Source organism: Acartia tonsa, chromosome 6 (genome assembly GCF_053477335.1).
Source record: "Acartia tonsa isolate MP-2025a chromosome 6, ASM5347733v1, whole genome shotgun sequence".
NCBI lineage: Eukaryota > Metazoa > Arthropoda > Copepoda > Calanoida > Acartiidae > Acartia > Acartia tonsa.
The window spans coordinates 6,876,131-6,895,915 of NC_137265.1; the positions used below are offsets into that span (position 1 = coordinate 6,876,131).

The following is a 19,785-nucleotide window of genomic DNA, read 5'->3' on the forward strand; positions in this document are numbered from 1 at the left end:
CAGTCATCTATAATACAAAGTAGAACGATGTCTGTCTGTCTGTCTGTCTGTTTGTTTGTCTGTTTTTTTGTAGCGAAGGATCTCGCTAACCGCTGAACCGATCGGGTTCTCCTTTACAGGGTAGCTTCTCATAGGTCCCGGGAAGGTTTATAACTATTTTCTTGGGGGGTGGGACACTCCCAACCCCCCCAAAAATGTAAAATACCCCCCCAAATTTTCTTTTTCTTTTTAAAAAAAAAAATTCCCCCCCCCCCTCTCCATCCAAAATTTTTAAATTTTTCTTTTAAATCTAAAATACGAAAAATTGGTTTGATTAAACCTCTTGGGGCAAAGCCCCTAGAGGCTAGGGGCGAAGCCGCTAGTAGAACATAAAAACATTGCGCGGATTTGTAAGAAATGAATCAATTTAAAAATATTTAAGTACAGGTGTATTATTTATATTTCTTGATTCTTGAAAAATATTTTTTTATTCGAAGCTTTTGTACATTTAGGGCTTGTTCCTACGTACTTTCTTCATTCGAACCATAAATCTTTAACAGTCATAATATTGATTTAAAACTTTTGATATAATGATTAAGGGACGATAAGGCATAACTTTATCTCTGTATCATTTAAAATCAATAGTACTGTAGCTAACTTTGCTTTTGTCTGTTAGTTTTATTTGTTGATCATTGTATTTATAGATGTTGTCATCCTTGTTTTTCCTATCGGAATTTTTTAAAATTATTAGCAACTTTTTATTGACAGTACATAATTTGAAACATTTTTAATCATGATTTTTTCGTAGGATCTTTTTTTGTGAAATCTATAAAACTACTAACGGATACGCCCCTAGAGGCCTCTAAGGGCACTTGAAGAAAGGGGAAAAGTCGACCTTCCACTTTCAATTCAATTTTTTTAAATATAAAAATTTCCTGTGATTGTTGAGGTTAAATAGCTAAAAACCTTCGCTGGTTTTTAACTAATTAAGACAATATGTAATATTCATTTTAAAAGAACTCCAGTACTTTTGCTGGATGTACAAATAACAGTCCAATTGACTTGAGAAGCTATTTAAAAAGAGGAAATAGTCTTCTCAAGCCCTGCTACTAATATCAAAACGGTGCTATTATTGTTTAGAAAAAACCAAAAGTGTAATGTCATAAGTATAATAATGTCATATGATCAAAAAAAAGTTTCTAGTAGTAATTCTTCATTTATAAATTTTATTATAATCGTTGGATTAACAACCGTGAGGATTTTTGTGGAATTTTGATTGGTTGGATAATTTAGTGTATCCAAATGTTTCTACCACTAATTGTAATCTGCAGAAGTGGTAATTTTGTGTATCAACATTGGGGTGTACATCAATTTATTGGCCATTGTCTTATCCCTTTACATCCCTGCGAACAAAGACTTATTATAGTGTAGGTACGCTGGGAAATGTTTAAAAGAACCTGTAATGTCCAAACTTTCAAGATTTCTTTGAATGCTTCCAAATGATTCCTCCTGAAAATAAACAAGAACAATTAATTTTAATATTAGGAGAGATAAAATAAAATGATGTCAAACTGGTTGTTTGTCTGTCTTTCTGTTTGTACCGAGGGATCTCGCTAACCGCCATACCGATAGGGTTTTCCTTTGCAGGGTAGCTTCTCAGGTCCCGGGAAGGTTTATAACTATTTAAGGGTAGGGTACCACAGCCCTCCCAAGAGAAATCACAAAAAATCGAAATTTAAAAAAAATTCGCTTTTGCGAAGAGACTTGAACGCAACATAGACAAATTATAACTCAAATTATATACATGAAAAAAAACATTTAAAGTGCCACAAGAGACCTCTAGGGGCGTAGCCGCAGATTACAAATAAATTATATAAAAGGATACTTTGGGATTTCAATGAAAAATTATAGAACCTAAACACTGAACACTGATCAGCTAGCCATTATAGTAATCAATTAAATCATTATCTAAATCCTATATCCTAGGGTTTTTTGAGGTACTAAAGGAAAGGTAGGAGGGCATTTTAGTTTCAGAGAGAAAAAGTAGAAAAATTGTTTTTGGTTGGTATTGTTTTTTTCTATTGAGAGTGAAGAGTAATAGTAATAAATTTTCCCTGGACCAATAAGAATCTTTACTGAAATGGAGGACCATATCTTATAAGGATACACTAAAGAAATATTATAGACATTTTATAATAGAAAAATACTACTTTTTGAGAAGAATTTGAATAGAAATAATTTTCAAAGAAAATGCAACAGGATTTAAAATTTAATAATAGTTTTTCTTTCTTCCTATATTATTAGTTTTAGTTATTAGAATAATGAGATTATAAAGAAAATAAAATTATAAAAAAGAACAATTTCAAAAAAAACAAGTGAACAGGATCTAAAATTTCATAATGTATTTATCTTCTTATTACATTGTTAATTAGATTATTAGAACATAATAATAGTATTAGTAAGTAAATATATAAAGTAATAAGCTTTTTTTGTCTGAAGCTTAAGATCTCTATAACTACTGAACCGATGGAGTTCTCTATTTTAGGTCAGCTTCATAAAGGTCCTGCTATGGTTTTAGGACATTTTTTTTTCGATTTAAGTCTTGCGGTGGAACCTAGTAATAGTGTCTAACTTTTTATCTTTGTGACGTAACAAAAATCCATCTCTTTTTTAGGGGTTTCCTTTCCCACCTCCCCTCTCATCCTTCGATTTTTGTTACGTCACAAAGATAAAAAGTTAGACACTATTACTAGGTTCCTTGCGGTGGTTATAAGTTATTGTCTAGCATCCCTTTGTCCCTTTAATATAGAGCCCCTAGATGCTAGGGGCGCAGCCGCTTTTCCTTATAATAAAGTAACAGGATCTTTATTTGTTTGTACCGAAGGATATTGCTGATCGTTGAACCAGTATGGTTCTCCTTTACAGGTCCTTGGAAGTTTTTATACCTATTTTGGGGGAAGGAATTTCTGGGCTAAAAGACTGCTTTTAATCTTATAATTGTACATTTTTAATCCACAGAAAGTTGTTTATAATACGATGCTAGAAATAATTATAATAGCATCGTTTAATAGACAGTTTTCTGCGGATATTGAAATGAAAAGTTATGAATTAAAACAAGTTTTGACAGCCCGTGCATGCGGCCCCTCAGGTCTATGATTTTTTTAGTATTCGTGATACGATGCTATACACGATTTTTCAGTATAGCTCAAAACCATTTTAATTTAACGGAAATATATTAGAAGCCATTATTGTAAATTTTTAAATTTTTACCTGTAGTTTATAGATCCTGTTATTATTTAGTTCCAATCTTCTCAGGGAGCTTGTGTCCTAAAATATCATAATTATAATAGTTATTTATCGCATCGTATTATAGGCTGCTTTGCGTAGATTAAAATTCATTTTTATTTTAATACTGGTGGAAAATTAGTATTTTACAGTCAATAGTCCTCTCCCTCTCTTATTAATACATGCTACTTTGTACTTCTTTTAAAACTAAAATTGTTGGAGGTGAGGGTCGACCCCCCCCCCCCATGAGATCTCTAGGGGCGTAGCCGCTAGTTATCAATAAAGTTAGACATAATGTTAACAAAATTATTTCTGACGCAAATATTGAGTATCGCTGATTGGAGGCTCGGAAAATATCTGTAGAAAATGGTTACCTTTGACCTTTCTAATAATATAACAGCTCTAGGCTAGCTAACCGCTATCAACGGATGATAAGCTATCTCCAAGAAATTTTCCTGGTACTTTATTTATGTTATTTGGTTGTTTTTGTGCTATTTTTGTTTTGACATTTCCAAAATTATAACTGCTATAGACCATCCGCTATCAAGATGCTTATATTGGATAGCGGGCAATTTGTTTTTATGTCCTTGTATCTAATACCATAAGATGGGTTTAAGTCAATTTATAACTATAAGTCAATCGAAAAAAAACTTTTTCCTGAATTTTTTTTTACAGCCAATCTATAATACAAAGTGGAACGATGTCTGTCTGTCTGATTGTACCAAAGGATCTCGCTAACCGCTGAACCGATCGGGTTCTCCTTTACAGAGTAGCTTCTCATAGGTCCTGGGAAGGTTTATAACTATTTTCTTGGGGGGTGGGACACACCCAATCCCCCCAAAAAATGAAAAATACCCCCACCATAAAATTTTCTTTTTTCTTTTTTAAAACTAAAATAAAAAAATATGCTAGGGGCGAAGCTGCTAGTATTTTTAAAAAGGTTTTGTCTTAACCTCTTTTCGAGGAAGCTTTGTGTTTATCAAGATCGAAATTAATTCCTTATCATTATCCCAAATTGAGCGCAAATGTCGTCTTGTTTGACTTTCCTTTCATAAAGTGACGCGGTATGGATTGTTTATATTTTGATGCGCCCACGTTCGTTACTTTTGAATGAGATATGAGTGTGTGAAGATTTCGGAGAACAAAATTGGGCCTATCATTGGTCTCATAGTGCGTGAACGACCCTAGTATACCAGGGATTTGAAACCATAAGAACTTCAGGTAGAATTTGTTAATTTTATTAAGTGGAATGGTGTATAGGACGATTATATTTAGTTTAAAAGGCTTTAGCCAGCTAAGCATGAAACTTAATTATGATTAATATTATGTTTTAGTAATTTTTTATGTGCTTTATTTTTGCATTTAACAATGATTTATTAAACCAAATAATTTTCCTTTAAAGCCAAAGTTTCCAAAGATTCTTAACCGTAGAGAAAAATGATTTTAAAAAGCAATTAAGATTACGTGGTTATAAAAAACTGGAATTATGAATTAATTGATTTTGTAATTTCAGGACTTTGAAATAGTTGCCTCAATAAATCTATAATCAAACCTGCTGTTGAAACTTGATGGTTCCTGGTATTGGGGGTTTGTCTGTAAGTCAACAAGATCTCGAGAACTTCCCGCTAATTCGGAAGTCACACTCAACCAAAGTGTCATGGTTGAGACAATTTCAAAGTATCTGAAGAATAGGCGTTAGCATTCTTCAAGAGATCAATAGCATCCAGTGATTATTGATGCAATAAACTGTGACAATTTTTTCTGTGAAATAAGTACCTAGTGAATCAATATGCCACTAACCAAAAAGCAGAAAATTGAGCGAGCTATCGCTATTGGCAGTGAAAGGCTAGAAGTGTTTGACGAACAGTTAAAAGTGTTTTATGACAATCTAAAAGCCTGCCAAAGTTTTAGTTCATGTGAAAATGTGAATTTAAAATCAATTCGTGACATTTTTAGTGAGGTCAAGGACCAATCTGACCTAATAAAAAGTCTAAAACCTGCCGTGGAGACTAGTGAGTTGCGCGAGTTCAAGCGTGATTTGGATGAAGCTAGTGAACAGAAAATTGTTGCAGATAAAGTTTATGCGTCGTTGGAGCAGTGTACAAAAATTCTGTACTGGCTTGACAATGATTCAGACGACGCAAGGTCAAGCACTGTCGCCAGGAACCTCGACGTCATTGAGAAGGTGAAGATGGACATGGGAGTGCTTAAAATTTCCATGGAGTTGCGCCAAGAAGTACGTGATATGTACCGAAGGCTTAGAGAGATGGAACGTCGTTCATCTAACTTGGATGAGAGTGGAACACCTGCCATGCTCTCCAGAAGTATGTCTGCTGTGGATATTCGGAGTTCCAACCCGCAGTATGGGCGCTGGGACAACAGTTTGTTGCCGTCTTTCGACGGTACTGACACGGATTACTCCAACTTTAAACAGGTCTTTAAAGATCTATGCTCTGGTTACGGATTTTCTGACCAGAGGTTAAGTCTGATGTTGTGTATGGAGAAGGTGATAACCAACCCGGAGCTACGCAAGCAAGTGTCAGCGATTAGAGATCATAATGAACAATGGTTGTTTCTCGATCAGATGTTTTTATCAAACACCCGCCGGTTCATGAAGATTTTAACTAAGCTGAACAAGATGAAACCTGTGGATAAACCTGTGGACGTGGTTAGTGCAATTGCTACCTTCAAGAGCACGATGCAGGAAGTAGAAGCCATCGTTGGTTCTGCAGCTAAGGATTACCACCACCTAACTCTTATTCATATTTTCAAAGACAAGTGCCCAGATGGCCTGAGAAAAAAAATTATGATGGAGCTAGGTAGCATGAACCAACCAAACATCCAGAAGATTGTAGAACTGCTGGAGAGGACCAGGGGAGCAATGTTGGCCGGTGATATGTCCTATGACACTAGCGCCGGCAAGAGAAATCGTGACAGAGCTGCCGCCGCGCAAGTATCTGGCCGCAGCGACAATAAGAATGGAAAGGCTGGAAAGGACAAGGCTTCCAAGTGGAACAGTACATGTCCTGTTGAAAGCTGCAAGGAGAAACACCCGATTTTCCGTTGCCTCACGTTTAAGAAGATGGATGTGGTTGACCGAAAGAAAGTTGTCCAGCAGAAAAAGTTGTGTGAACTCTGCCTGTGTGATGGCCATGCTGCTGACAAGTGTAATAAATCGGATAAGCTTGGTGTTTGTGGCACCAATAATTGCGACAGATATCATAGCCGGTTGATCCATGAGGCTAGTGCTGGTGTGAATACAGTCTACAAGTCAAGTTCTGCACCCAGCCCCTGTACTTTCTTACTTCAGTTAGTTCCTGTTGTAGCACCTGGCGGCGGCACCTGCCACGCCACTGTCATGTTTGACTCCGGTGCAAATTTGCCACTTGTGTCTGAGAAGTTATCCAACAAGTTGAAGCTGAAATCTACCGGCAGATATACAACTATTTCTGTAGCTGACGGTAGTGAGACTTCCTGCCGCAATGTTGTGTTTTATCTGAAGGATAGGGACGGTAATTTGAGGGAGTTTGAGGCAGCTGTCATGCCTACCCTCGGCGGGGCCAACGAGATGCGCTCGGTCCACCCCGAAACCGCCGCCGAAATATTTAAGATGCCGCCAGAAAGATTTACATATATTAGTGGAGGCTTAGATATCATCATTGGAAATACACATCCTGACGTGTTTCCATCAACCTACCAGAAAGTGGGCCAGTCTATGTTATGGCGAACCATTTTTGGTAGTGGTTTTATCTGTACAAGTGCTGACGGTGGAGCTGGAGACCAAAAGTCGGCATATAAGGCTGTCAGTGTCAGTGGAGGCACCTTGCCAGACTTTTTGACGTCTGAATCGTTTGGCGTACAGCCGCAGGCACTTTGTCCAGGATGTACTGCCTGTCAAGAGTGCAAGGCTATGGCCGACGGCACTACCTGGGACCAGCGTGAGAGGCAGAGAATAATTGAGGCAGGTTTAACACTAGACTTGCAATCCAACAAGTGGACAGGTCAATATGCTTACATTGAAGATCCTCACACTTTGCCCTACAATGAGAGTTTAGCCCGCAAAATTGCTGAAAAGGATCGTGCCAGGATGGTCAAGGAAGGTACCTATGGTATGTATGTGCAGGTATTCAATGACGCCATATCCAGAGGCGTGTTTCAAAAAGCAACGCCTGAAGAATTGAAGTATGAAGGGCCTAAGTCTTGTTCATCAATAGTGGTTGCTTTCAAGGAGGATTCAAGTTCCACACCCATGAGATTGTGTGCAAATAGTTCTCTGACGTTCAAGGGTACCAGTTTTAATCACATAATGCTGGGAGGTCCGCCGCCAATGCAGAAGATTTTTTATCATTTGTTGCTTTTCCACGGTTATAAGGTTGGTTTAACCGCGGACATTTCCAAGTTTTATAACTCCATCCTGGCCACAGAGTTCGACAGCCAGATGAAGAGAGTTTTATTTTCCCCGACGCCAGACGGTCCACTTGAAATTTACCTGACTAAAGTGGTGAATTTTGGCGAGTTGGCTGCGGGAAATTTGGCAGTTACAGCCCTGAAGTTGACATCCCGCCTGTTCGGCGGAAAGAGTGAAGCAGAGGTCAAGGAGATGTATGGAGAGGGGCAGATAAACGGTAGTGATATTGTTGCAAAACCTGAATTGTGGAAGGAGCCAGAAATACCTACCTACCCCGAGGAAGATTTCAAGTTACCTCAGATTCCAGTTGCAGTCAAGCTTGAGAAGCACAGCTTCATAGATGATGTTATTTCGGGAGCAGGATCTGTGCCAGAAGCCAAGGAGATGATGAATGAAGCCGACAGAATTATCAGCAAAGGTAGTTTTTCCTTCAAACAAGTCATTTATTCTGGTGATGATTGCCAGCCAACCAAGGTTCTTGGGCTGATATGGAAGCCAGCCACTGATGTGTTATCCATCGCCACGAGAGTCAACCAAGATGGTAAAGTCAAGGGAAAGAAGGTGAAAGAGGATGCTGATTTGTACAACCTCCAGGACGCCTTGGACGAGAATCTGACAAAGAAGATGGTCCACAGGTTCGCCGCCCAGACCTTCGACCCGCTCGGGCTTTGCAGCCCTATCCTGTTGAGAATTAAACTTGTCCTGCGGAAAACATGTTTGCTGAATTTGGGCTGGCAAGATTTCATTCCAAAAAGTCTACGGGATGAACTTGTTAAGTCGCTGGAGGACAGAGCTGAGGTCGCTAAATTGGAGTTTGACCGTTGTGTGGTCCCGGAGGAACCAACTGGCCTTCCATCCTTGATGATGTTTTCGGATGGGTCATCAGAGGCCTATGCATGTATGGCATATTTGAGGTGGCCAACTAGGCAAGGGTTTGAAACGTTCCTGCTAGCCACCAAGTCAAGAGTTGCGCCGGTCAAGACTGAATCAATTCCACGCCTTGAATTGATGGGTTGCCAGATGTCCACCAGGTTGTCAAAGTCCATCAGAGATGCCCTGCCCTTTGATGTTATCAGAGTGATGTACTTTACTGATTCATCGTGTGTTTTATCACAAATTGTTTCCAACAGTGCCATGTTGAACACATTTAATTCTCATCGCATTGGAGAAATCCAATCTGCAACCAACAAGGATGACTGGAGGTGGGTCCCTGGGACACACAATGTTGCAGATTTGGGCACCAGAAGCACCTGCAAGGTATCAGATTTAGGTCCAGGTTCCAGGTACAGATTGGGCCCAGAATGGTTGCGCCAGGATGAAAGTGCGTGGCCGGTGAAAACTGCCGAGCAAGTCAAGCAGGATTTACCACCGGAGGAGTTGAATACCAAAATGGTTAAGTTATGTTCAATGAAAGTTACCGGAGAAGCCGCTGAAGATGTCTTTAGGTTTAAGCACAGGAGATCATTTGGACAGGCCAAACGTATTATGGCAGCTGTCCTGCAAGTATCGAACACCTGGTTGAAGAAGCTAAAGAGCAGACAAGAAGGCAAGACTACAGCCGCTGGTAGTCATGTAGCAGCCGCAGATTCTGTGTACAAGCCGTCTTTGTACAATTTTATGGCGGCGGCGGAACTTTTCATTGTGTCACGTAGTCAACAGGATGAGTGGATAAATGACGCTAAAGGCAATTATTCGTCATTGAATCCGTTAGTGCATGAAGTATCATTGACCTGGCCTGTCGTTGGTCCCGGAGGTAATTATGTGACCAGGGAGATGAAAATCCTAAAAATGGTTGGTCGTGGCGAGCCCGTCATTGACGCCATTACTGGTGGCCGTAAAATGCTTTTTGAAGACATGCCAGGTTTAGTAATTTTGGAGCCTGGTAATTGGTTAGCTTCTATTTTTATGAGAGAAGCGCATGTTGAGCTTCATTCTGGTGTCCGTGGAACTTTAGCTGAGAGCCGCCGTTGGTGCTGGATTGTGAAGGCAAGGAGGTTGTCCATCATGGAGGTGAAGAAGTGTTGGCCCTGCAGTGTTGAGAGGGCCAAGGAATGTCGTACTACCATGAAGGATGTGTTACCTGACAAGTTGGTTCCGAGCAGGCCATTTGAAGCGGTGCAAGTTGACCTTATGGGTCCGCTGGTTACGAGGAGAGCTACCGCCAAAACGAGGAGTCAGACAGCAACGAAGAAGGTGTGGGTGTTCGTGGTAGTCTGCAGGTTCTCAGGGGCGCTATGGCTGGACGCCTTGGAGAAGTATGATACCAGCAGTATCCTGTTGTCCCTGCGCAAGTTGGAGGCTGTTCATTGTCTGCCGAAGGTTATAGTAAGCGACATGGGCACACAATTAATCGCTGCTCGCAAGGTTTTAGAGCAGAAGTTGGGCAGCCAGGTAGAGTTTTCTTGGTCCCAGATCCCGGCCCGAGCCCACCATTTTATTGGGCAAGCTGAGAAAATGGTGGGATTAACCAAGAGATTGCTGTCCAAGAAGTTGGTGAATAGTTCTGTTAATTTTAATGAGCTCCTGGTGCTGTTGGCAGAGGTTAGCAAGTTAATGAATAGCAGACCGTTGACGATAGAAGCTGCGAACGACGTGGAGAATTGGCGGCTGATTACCCCTGGCCAGCTGCTGGGAAATGTAGACCGCCAGCCGTTGTGCAATGTGGCGATGAAACCTGAGGACCAAATTTCCTCCAGGTTGAAGTTGTTAGAAGATTTGCCTGCCCAGTTTTGGACTTCCTACCGCCAGGAGATTTTGCCGAAGATATTAAGGATGTCCAAGTGGAAAGATGAGATGGCGGAGCCGCTAGCTGACGGAGATATAGTGCTGGTTACGAGTACCAATCCGCTGATGAGATGTTTGCGGATGGGCCGTGTGACGAGGATTGAGGATGGGAGAAAGACTGCAAGAGTCTTGTTCAGGCTGACAGATAAATCTCCCCTGGAAGAACATGCTGTATCAGTCAGGCAGTTATTAAAAATTATGATTAATAATTGATTCTTATTTTATGGAAACTGAGATTTTTTTTAGTAAAAAAAAAGCCACATTTTCATATGCCTATTTTTATGCCTAAAATAAGAATCAACCGAAATGCGATTAATTTTTATTCTATTTCATATGCTCAAGATTAATTTTATTGAGTTTAATTTCTTTTCAAAAGTACAATTCATTATAAAACTTACCTGAAAAGTTTACCAAAAAAGAATAAATGCGTCGAGGTTGCGTGATTCGATATTTATTCTAAGAAAAAAATCAAGTATTTTTTAGCAGATTTTTTTAAAATTATATATGAATTTCAATCAAGTAAAACATTTTTATTCAGATCAAGGAATGATTGAAAATTCATATTTAAAGTCTCATATTTTTCACAAAGAAAAATTGGTATTTTTTCATAATTTCGATGAAAATTCTAACGAAGATATTATTATTATTTTGCTAATTATTTAAGTATTGAAAAGTTTTATTGTTGATTAAGATAGTTACAGTTCTTATTCATTAAGTTTGAAAACTTTCTGCCCAAGGATTTTGAAATATTTTTCTTACTACTCTTTTTAATGCTTAACAATTTAGTTTTAAGTACCTATAAATCTTAATTTTCTTGTCTAAGATTTATTTCGTTTTATTTTACCATTATTTGTTTACATTTCAACCTGATTTCGTAGGTACTTATTGATTTATTAATAATGATTATTACCTATTGATTATGAAATGATTATTAATTAGTATAAGTTGTTATATTTACAACATCATGATTAATAGGATTATCCATTTTAGGATTTGTGTATGTGATCTTGTGAGTGTCATGTGCCTGGAATATTGTATGGTACAAACCAATCCCCATCCTTCTATCCTAAAATGTGAGGTATTATGAGTCCTAGTGAGGAGTATAATATTGTGTATGCATTTCACGGGGTTTCATTTAGTTAGGAGCAAAAATTGTCATGTTTTTCGGGATGTGGCCATTCTCATGTGATTATGGTGAGTTGAGTTTAGTGAGAAATGTTGCTAGTGCTCAGCGCAAAAAAACCTTGAATCTCGTTAAGGAAGTTAATTTGACTTTCAAACGGGGGGTGTGTCTTAACCTCTTTTCGAGGAAGCTTTGTGTTTATCAAGATCGAAATTAATTCCTTATCATTATCCCAAATTGAGCGCAAATGTCGTCTTGTTTGACTTTCCTTTCATAAAGTGACGCGGTATGGATTGTTTATATTTTGATGCGCCCACGTTCGTTACTTTTGAATGAGATATGAGTGTGTGAAGATTTCGGAGAACAAAATTGGGCCTATCATTGGTCTCATAGTGCGTGAACGACCCTAGTATACCAGGGATTTGAAACCATAAGAACTTCAGGTAGAATTTGTTAATTTTATTAAGTGGAATGGTGTATAGGACGATTATATTTAGTTTAAAAGGCTTTAGCCAGCTAAGCATGAAACTTAATTATGATTAATATTATGTTTTAGTAATTTTTTATGTGCTTTATTTTTGCATTTAACAATGATTTATTAAACCAAATAATTTTCCTTTAAAGCCAAAGTTTCCAAAGATTCTTAACCGTAGAGAAAAATGATTTTAAAAAGCAATTAAGATTACGTGGTTATAAAAAACTGGAATTATGAATTAATTGATTTTGTAATTTCAGGACTTTGAAATAGTTGCCTCAATAAATCTATAATCAAACCTGCTGTTGAAACTTGATGGTTCCTGGTATTGGGGGTTTGTCTGTAAGTCAACAAGATCTCGAGAACTTCCCGCTAATTCGGAAGTCACACTCAACCAAAGTGTCATGGTTGAGACAGGTTTGGTATTAACCCTTAGAGATCGGGGGGGGGGGGAGGGCTCCAAGAGCCCCCCCTCCTCTAGTTTTTTTGTAGGTAAGATGGAGAGCTGTGACTTCATGACTTTTTAAGTTTAGTAAGAGTTGATTTTATTAGGATATCTGGTCTGTGTCGGTCGTGGTGTCCAGTCAAAGTCGGTTGGGTAGCATCAAAATTAGAAAAAAATTTAAGTAAATCTTAATTTCTACATTATGACTTTTGTGTATAAGGTAGAAACCTAAAATTTTTTTGGTGAATACTTAGATATCAATGACCTTCTGAGAAAAGTGGTGTTATGACCGTTTAACCGCTCCCTGACCGACTTTATGACCGATTTTTTGTCCAGCTTTTACTATAGACATATATCATGAATAACATGGCTTCTATTACAGCTAGAGCCCTATAAATTTTTTTGGTAAATCCTTGAACAACAATAAACAGATAAAATATTAATTGGCGCCGTCAACTTCTCTTAGAGCCCCCCCCCCCCCCCCCCGATCTGATAATGTGGGAATTGGGGCCCGATCTGTAAGGGTTAAAATCAATTAGATGGTAAATCTATTCAGGGAGGCAGGGGGCATTGGGCTGTTTAATAAACTAGTCCCCAATTTTTTATGATAACGTTATCTTATTCGTTGATTCAACAATTTGGAGACTTTTGTTGAATTTTAATTGGTTGGTTCATTAAGTTGAATGTCCAAACGTTTCAACCATTAATTGTAATCCACAGAAGGGATAATTTGTGTATCATCATTGGAACTGAACATGTACATAAATTTATTGGCCATTAATTGGTATTATCTCTAGATAAAACCTATTGCAGCTGAAGATACCCCGGGAAAAAGTATACAGCTAATATGAATGTGATAAGATTTTTTGGCAAGGGTCAAACTTCTTTCTCATAGGAATATTGAATATCAGCAGGGAAGGAGGGGACAATGAGCTGTTTAGTACAATAGTCCTCAAAGTTTTATAAGAACGTTTTTAATTTGTTGGCTTACAACTTTGGGGACTTTAACTGAATTTTGATTGGTTGGTTTGTTAAGTTGTACAAAACGTTTTAACCACTAATTGTAATCTACAGAAGATAATTTTGTGTATCAAGATTGGATATGTACATCAATTTATCGGCCATTGTCTTATCCCTTTAGATCCCTGATAGCAGACAGTATACAAATATTAGGATATTGAATCATTGATCAGGATATTTCGGACAATCAAGTCGAGATATCTACCCTGTACCTAATATAACCGAACCTAATAGCTGACCTTAATTAAAACAAAAACGCAAAAAATAGTAAAATTAGGGGGTTTCATGGGGGAGAGGGGGGGGGGGTGATTTATTTTAAATAGGTACTCTGAGGGAAACCACAAGTATAAGTTATATATTTATCTTGCAGCGGGTAACCTATATATGAATAAAGGTATACCAAACATTTTTTTGATTTATGTTAATAATTCTAATTATCCGAATTAAGCTGAAATTTTCAAAGTTATGCATACTATTTTTGTACCTATTCATATAGTGATAGCGGATTCGCCCCTAGGCTCTATATTTAGAAGGGTAGAAAATAGCAAAAATTAGCCTAAAACATCATAGGACTTAAATCGAAAAATAAAATTGCCTAAAACGTACCCGGGACCTAAGTAAAGGTTCTTTAAAATGAAGATCCCAATTGGTTTAGTGGTTAGTGAGATCTTAAGCTACAGAAAAAAATACCTTACTACTTTCTATAATAGGATACCTATAAAATGTAACATATAACGTAAAAAGGATATAATAATGTATTAAACATTTTAGAGGATTTTATGAAAGTGAAAAATATCCATATTTTCAGAGAGGTTAGAAAAAAGCATTCACGTCAGCATCTAAATATCATATATACAAATTAGACATTCTTTTACATGTTAAAAATTTAATTATGCAAATATTTGTGCAAAAATAAAAACAAAATTAGCAATTTTTAAGTCTTTTTTTTAATCCATCGAGATAAGTTTAAATGAATAGATATTTAGGTATAATTGTAAAATCCAGACAACTTCTTGGCCCAAGTGGTGAAGACCCTTTTTTTTCTGCCAGCAAATTCAGCTCATACCAATAACGAAAATAATTCGGAAGAAAATCACGAAACCTATACGTGTTTTTCAGCTGTCGTTGGGGGGCAACACATCGTAAAATTGACGACCTCTCCATTTGCCCCCCAAGTATTATTTTAGATTTATTTTGCTTGTTGATTATACCTTATTCCTGCAGCAAATTGCTTTCTGTTCTTTTGTAGGGACGCGAGTGAGTTTATATTTCCGTCGCTATTAACTGATTTTAAAGACCCTGTGGACAGAGTCACATATCTTTGCTCTGAAAATATGTGTACTTAATCTAAACTTAATGTGTTTATAATGTTAACTTAATAATGTTCCATTGAAGTTCTGACTCGAGACAGAAAAGTTTTTTTCTCCAGGGATCTAAAGGGATAAGATAACGGCCGATAAATTAATATACATCTCCAATGATGATACACAAAATTACCTCTTCTGTAGATTACAATTATTGGTTGAAACGTTTGTACACGCAACTTAATTAATTAACCAATCAAAATTCATAAAAAGTCCCCAAAGTTGTTAAGTTTGACGAATAAGAAACAGTTATTAAAAACTTTGGGGACTAGTGTAATTAACAGCCTATAGTCCCCTTAATTCCTGTATTTTCTCAGTCGACAAAGTTTATGTTGTGCATCTATACTAGAAATTATAGCTGTTGAATTATACAGCTAAAAATTAAGCAAGACATGTCCGTATATCTATTGGTGTTATTGTCCTAGGAACAAGGTATAACCAACAAGCGAAATAAATATGAAATAAAATTTGGGGTCAACTTGAGAGGTCTTCAATTTTACGATGTGTTGCCCACCAACGACAGATGAAAAACATGTATTGGTTTCGTGATTTTACCCCGAATTAATATTGTTATTGGTATTAGCTGTAATTGTCCGAACGCCATTCTTTCGTAGACGGCATTCTAAGCTGCAGTAATTGCAATGGATGTAGTATATGTGGATATATTGACAGGGAAAAGTTTGTCGTCAATTCATGTTGCTAAAATGGACCATATTTATTGGTCAGTTAGTTCCTCAAGAAGGAGAGGAGGGAATTGGGTAAAGATGGTGGTTGGGGGGGGGGGGGGTATCGTTATTTTAGCCAGCTGCTAGTCTCACAGTACATGAAAATCTTGTGCAACATCCAAGTCAATATGTCGATTGTAATTGTCTAAACTCAATAGTTGCTACGCAGTCTAGACAATACAAAAAAATTTCTAAAATATTTTAGTTTTTGTTATGGAAAAATTGTGCTAGTTTTACATGAAAAATAAGCAAGAAATCCATTCAGATACACTTTGAGTTAAAGTACTCAAATACTTCAAAATCTCTTGAAACTAGGTGTGTGCCACTTTTTAAAAGCGAAGCTTTTCTATAATTAGGGTCGGTCCGTCCGTACGTCCGTCCGTAACGGATAGCTTTTTCCGTTAATTTAGGCATGTTAGAATTTTCCTGTCGATTTAAAATTTTGCACGGTGATTCCTTTAATAGTTAGGTACGATTTAGAAAGCGTAGTAACTCTATAATCATCACCAAAATGTCCGTACGTCCATTTTAAACATGTTGATTTTTTTACTTTTTTAACAAAGTATTATGTAATAAGCGAAGCAACTCTATAATCAAGTCCTAAAAATGTAAGTATGTCCATGAACATTATCCTGTATCAAGCAGTTTTTCAACAAATTTACTTACAATTTTGCTTTGACTTTTATACATTTATATTATGATTATTCAGTTCTGACACTATACAAGTGTTAATGTCCGTTTGTCCTACCGTTTCAGTGCTTCGCTTTTATGGATGTTGTCATCCTTGTTAAAAATCAAAGGCACAAGACAATAAAAAAAGATATTACTTCTAGAAGACGAAGAAAGTCCCTCAATGACGTCATAAAAATGAGGGATGATGAGAGGAGGAGTGGGAAAGATAATCCCTCGTTTTTATGACGTAACATGATTTTTTAAGGGACTTTTTTCTTCTTCTTACTTTTATCATTTTTATTTTAATGTTTTTTGGAAAACTATCCATAATGTTATACGATATTTGATTTTTTAGTATGGCACAGAATCGGTTCGAATCCAGCGGAAATTTGGACTAAAATTAATACTCTTTGCAAGAGTTTAATGATGATTTTGCTATTTTTTGGTTACTGCGTTACAATGAAGTCACACTTTTATTTGAGCTCAACGTAAGTTTGATAATTCAGTTATACAGATACATCAAAAAGGAAAGCTGTTATTTTGTCCACTTGTATTATATTCATAATACAATTATCAGAATAGAGTTATTTTTGTAGATATTTGCTTTTAGTAACGGTACTTTCATTTAGATTTATTATATCGATTGTATAAAATATAGTTTCTTTTCCAGTTTGGCTTCGAAACCGATTAAAATCCACTGGATTAGAACCGATTCTCAGCCATACTGAAAAATCATATATAGCAACGTATTACAGATAATTTTCCACGAAAAATAAAATAAAAATGATAAAACTGGTTTCAATCTTATAATTTTTATTTTATCATCCAATAGCTGTCTATAATACGATGCGATAAATAACTAATATGGAATTGTACTACAACAAAACACAATACAAAAATATCATTCAATTATTAATTGTATGCTATTAATTATTTAGAATTCAAATCCCTTTATGCCAAGTACAGAAATTAGATTTAAGTACAAAATATAATTTTATTTCAACTTTATGTATTTGTGTAACTATTTATGTATTATATTTATGAAAAAGAAAATTTCGGTACAATAAATACATAATGATACAATTTAAGTTTAAACATCAAATTTAAGGTAAAATTTAGAAACAATGTTGAATACAGTACAAGTTCCCAGAGATGTAAAGGGATAAGAGAATGGCCGATATATTGATGTACATCTCCTATTATGATACACAAAATTACCTCTTTTGTAGATTACAATTTATGGTTAAAATGTTTGGACACCCAACTTAATGAACCAATTAGTCAAAATTCAGTAAACGTCCCTAAAGTTGTTAAGCCAATGAATAAGAAAACGTTACTGTAAAACCTTGGGGACTAGTGTAATAAACAGAAAGTCCTGAAAAGGTTATAGTAAACCATTTTTCTCTCCAAATTTCAAGCAATGGAAACATAAGACACAAAATAGTTATTCTACAAAATATTTTACCTTGAAAGCCCGTTTCTCAATTTTGCAGATATTGTTATCATTGAGACGAAGTTTTGTCAACCATTTCAAGTTCTCAAATGCTCGATCATCAATAATCCTGAATAAAATATATATTTTTAGTCGCTCACGTAAATAAAATATGCATGTCGTACTGTCCGTACGTCTGTAAAGCAAATTTTTGCGTAATATAAAATCTGAAAACATATAAATTGATTAGCAACAGAAGATTTTTACTGTCATAATGCCTATTAAGTTATTTATTTAGTCAGCAAAAAAATTTACTAACATTTGAAATAATTATAATCCTCACTTAATGGTACTTTAACATTATTATTTGTTTCCAAAAATTTAAAACAAATAAAATTGACTATTACTTATTTCCATGACTATAAAGTGATATAAGTGGATATTCAACTACTCTTGGGAAATATGCGTGGACACCTAGCTACTATTGGGGAATTTGTGGATACTCAGCTACTATTGAGCCCCTTATTTTATTAATCAAAATTTAACCAACCAATTAAGATTTAATAAACCAAAGTAACCAAAGTTTCTGATACAACGAAAGAGAAAACAAATTTATAAAACCTTGGGTACTAGAGTATTTTACAGTCCAATGTCCCCCCTCTCCCTGCTTATTTCCATATACACCCAAATGACCTATACGTGTATCCCTGAGATGCCATAAGTCATAACTAAAGATGTTAAAAATTGTTCTTGATACTGCATCATAAATAGTTAGAAAAGGGGGAACGCCTTGGCCCAAAACAGGCGTATTTAATTACCAAGAACAATTAGGACTTCCAGAAAAGGTCGTGCAAAATAAAATGTCTTCTTGTATCCGAGGCTGACCCTAACTTGTACCTGATATCATTAAAGCTGAGGTCAATATTTTCCAAAGTTTGAAGTCCATAGAAACCGTATCTACTCAGGTCTTGCAGCAAGTTGTAGCTCAAATTTAGAAGCCTTAAATAAATTAGAATCAATCACTTACAAAAATATATATCCTGATATAAAAGTATGAGGGTGTTTGCCTGTATTTTTGTGTGTCTGTACTGAAGATCTCCCAACCCCCTGTAACTACACATATTAATCTCCTTTACAGTGCAGGTATAAGGTTTATAAATATTTTACCCTCAAAAGAAGAAACAGCGTAAAGAAAAACCAAAAAATGACGTCATACAATAAAAGTGACCAATGACAGGCCAGTATAAATTTTACCAATGATCAATTATAATATATTGGCCTATCATTGGTACTTGTATTATTATTGTATGACGTATTTTTTGGAGGCACTTTACGCTGTTTCTCCAAAGAAAAAAGAAAATCGGAATGATTCTAAGTAAAGAAAAGCCTAGCTTTAAAATATTTTTAAAGAATATAAAACCTACTTGATTGATGGTAGATTGTGGAAAGCTCTTTCGTTTATTGTTTTTATCAAATTATATTGTAGATAAAGCTCCTGTAATAAAATTTATATGCTTTTTTAATGGATTTTTGTTGACAAAAATAAATGAACGAAATCTTTTAAAACAACTTTAATACTCCATTTCTTGGAGGGAACATTGGACTGTAAATAATGCTGGTACCCGAAGTTTCATTAACATGCTCTTTTAATCGTTGGCTTAAAACTTTGGGAATTTCTATACATCTTGATTGATTGGTTGAAGTAGTGTATAAATATACAGAAGGGGTAATTTTGTTTATAATGATTGGGGATTAACGTCAATTTATCATCCAGTATCTTATCAATTTAGCCCCGCTAAATTGTACTATTAAACGCTTTTGAAAAGTCAAAGTAACACTAAGATATAAAAATGTATTATTAAATCACGGAACCTTTTATGATTGGCTCGAGCAATCGATATATTATTACTTGGATGTTGCACCAGATATTTATGTACTCTCATAAAGTAATTCTTGCAGTTGGTTAAAATAACTATAACCGACATTCATCTCATGATTAACGAACTGACCAATAAATAAGGTCCATAACAGCATGCTAAATTGACGACAAATTTTATCCTGTCAATATATCTA

At 36.1% G+C, this 19,785-nt stretch overlaps 1 protein-coding gene across 1 annotated transcript in view; it reads right to left on the reverse strand.

Moving 5' to 3' along the window:
* Positions 1-19,697, reverse strand: part of LOC145321749 (uncharacterized) — a 28,058-nt gene extending 8,361 nt beyond the window's left edge. The window contains exons 1-6 of the mRNA XM_080163320.1: positions 19,692-19,697; positions 19,137-19,207; positions 18,610-18,711; positions 17,746-17,842; positions 3,250-3,306; positions 1,437-1,488 (exon numbers count right to left, since the gene is read on the reverse strand). Coding sequence (XP_080019446.1) covers positions 1,437-1,488; positions 3,250-3,306; positions 17,746-17,842; positions 18,610-18,711; positions 19,137-19,207; positions 19,692-19,697 — 385 coding nt within the window. The remainder of the gene's footprint in view (positions 1-1,436; positions 1,489-3,249; positions 3,307-17,745; positions 17,843-18,609; positions 18,712-19,136; positions 19,208-19,691) is intronic.
* Between the last annotated feature and the right edge of the window lie 88 nt (positions 19,698-19,785).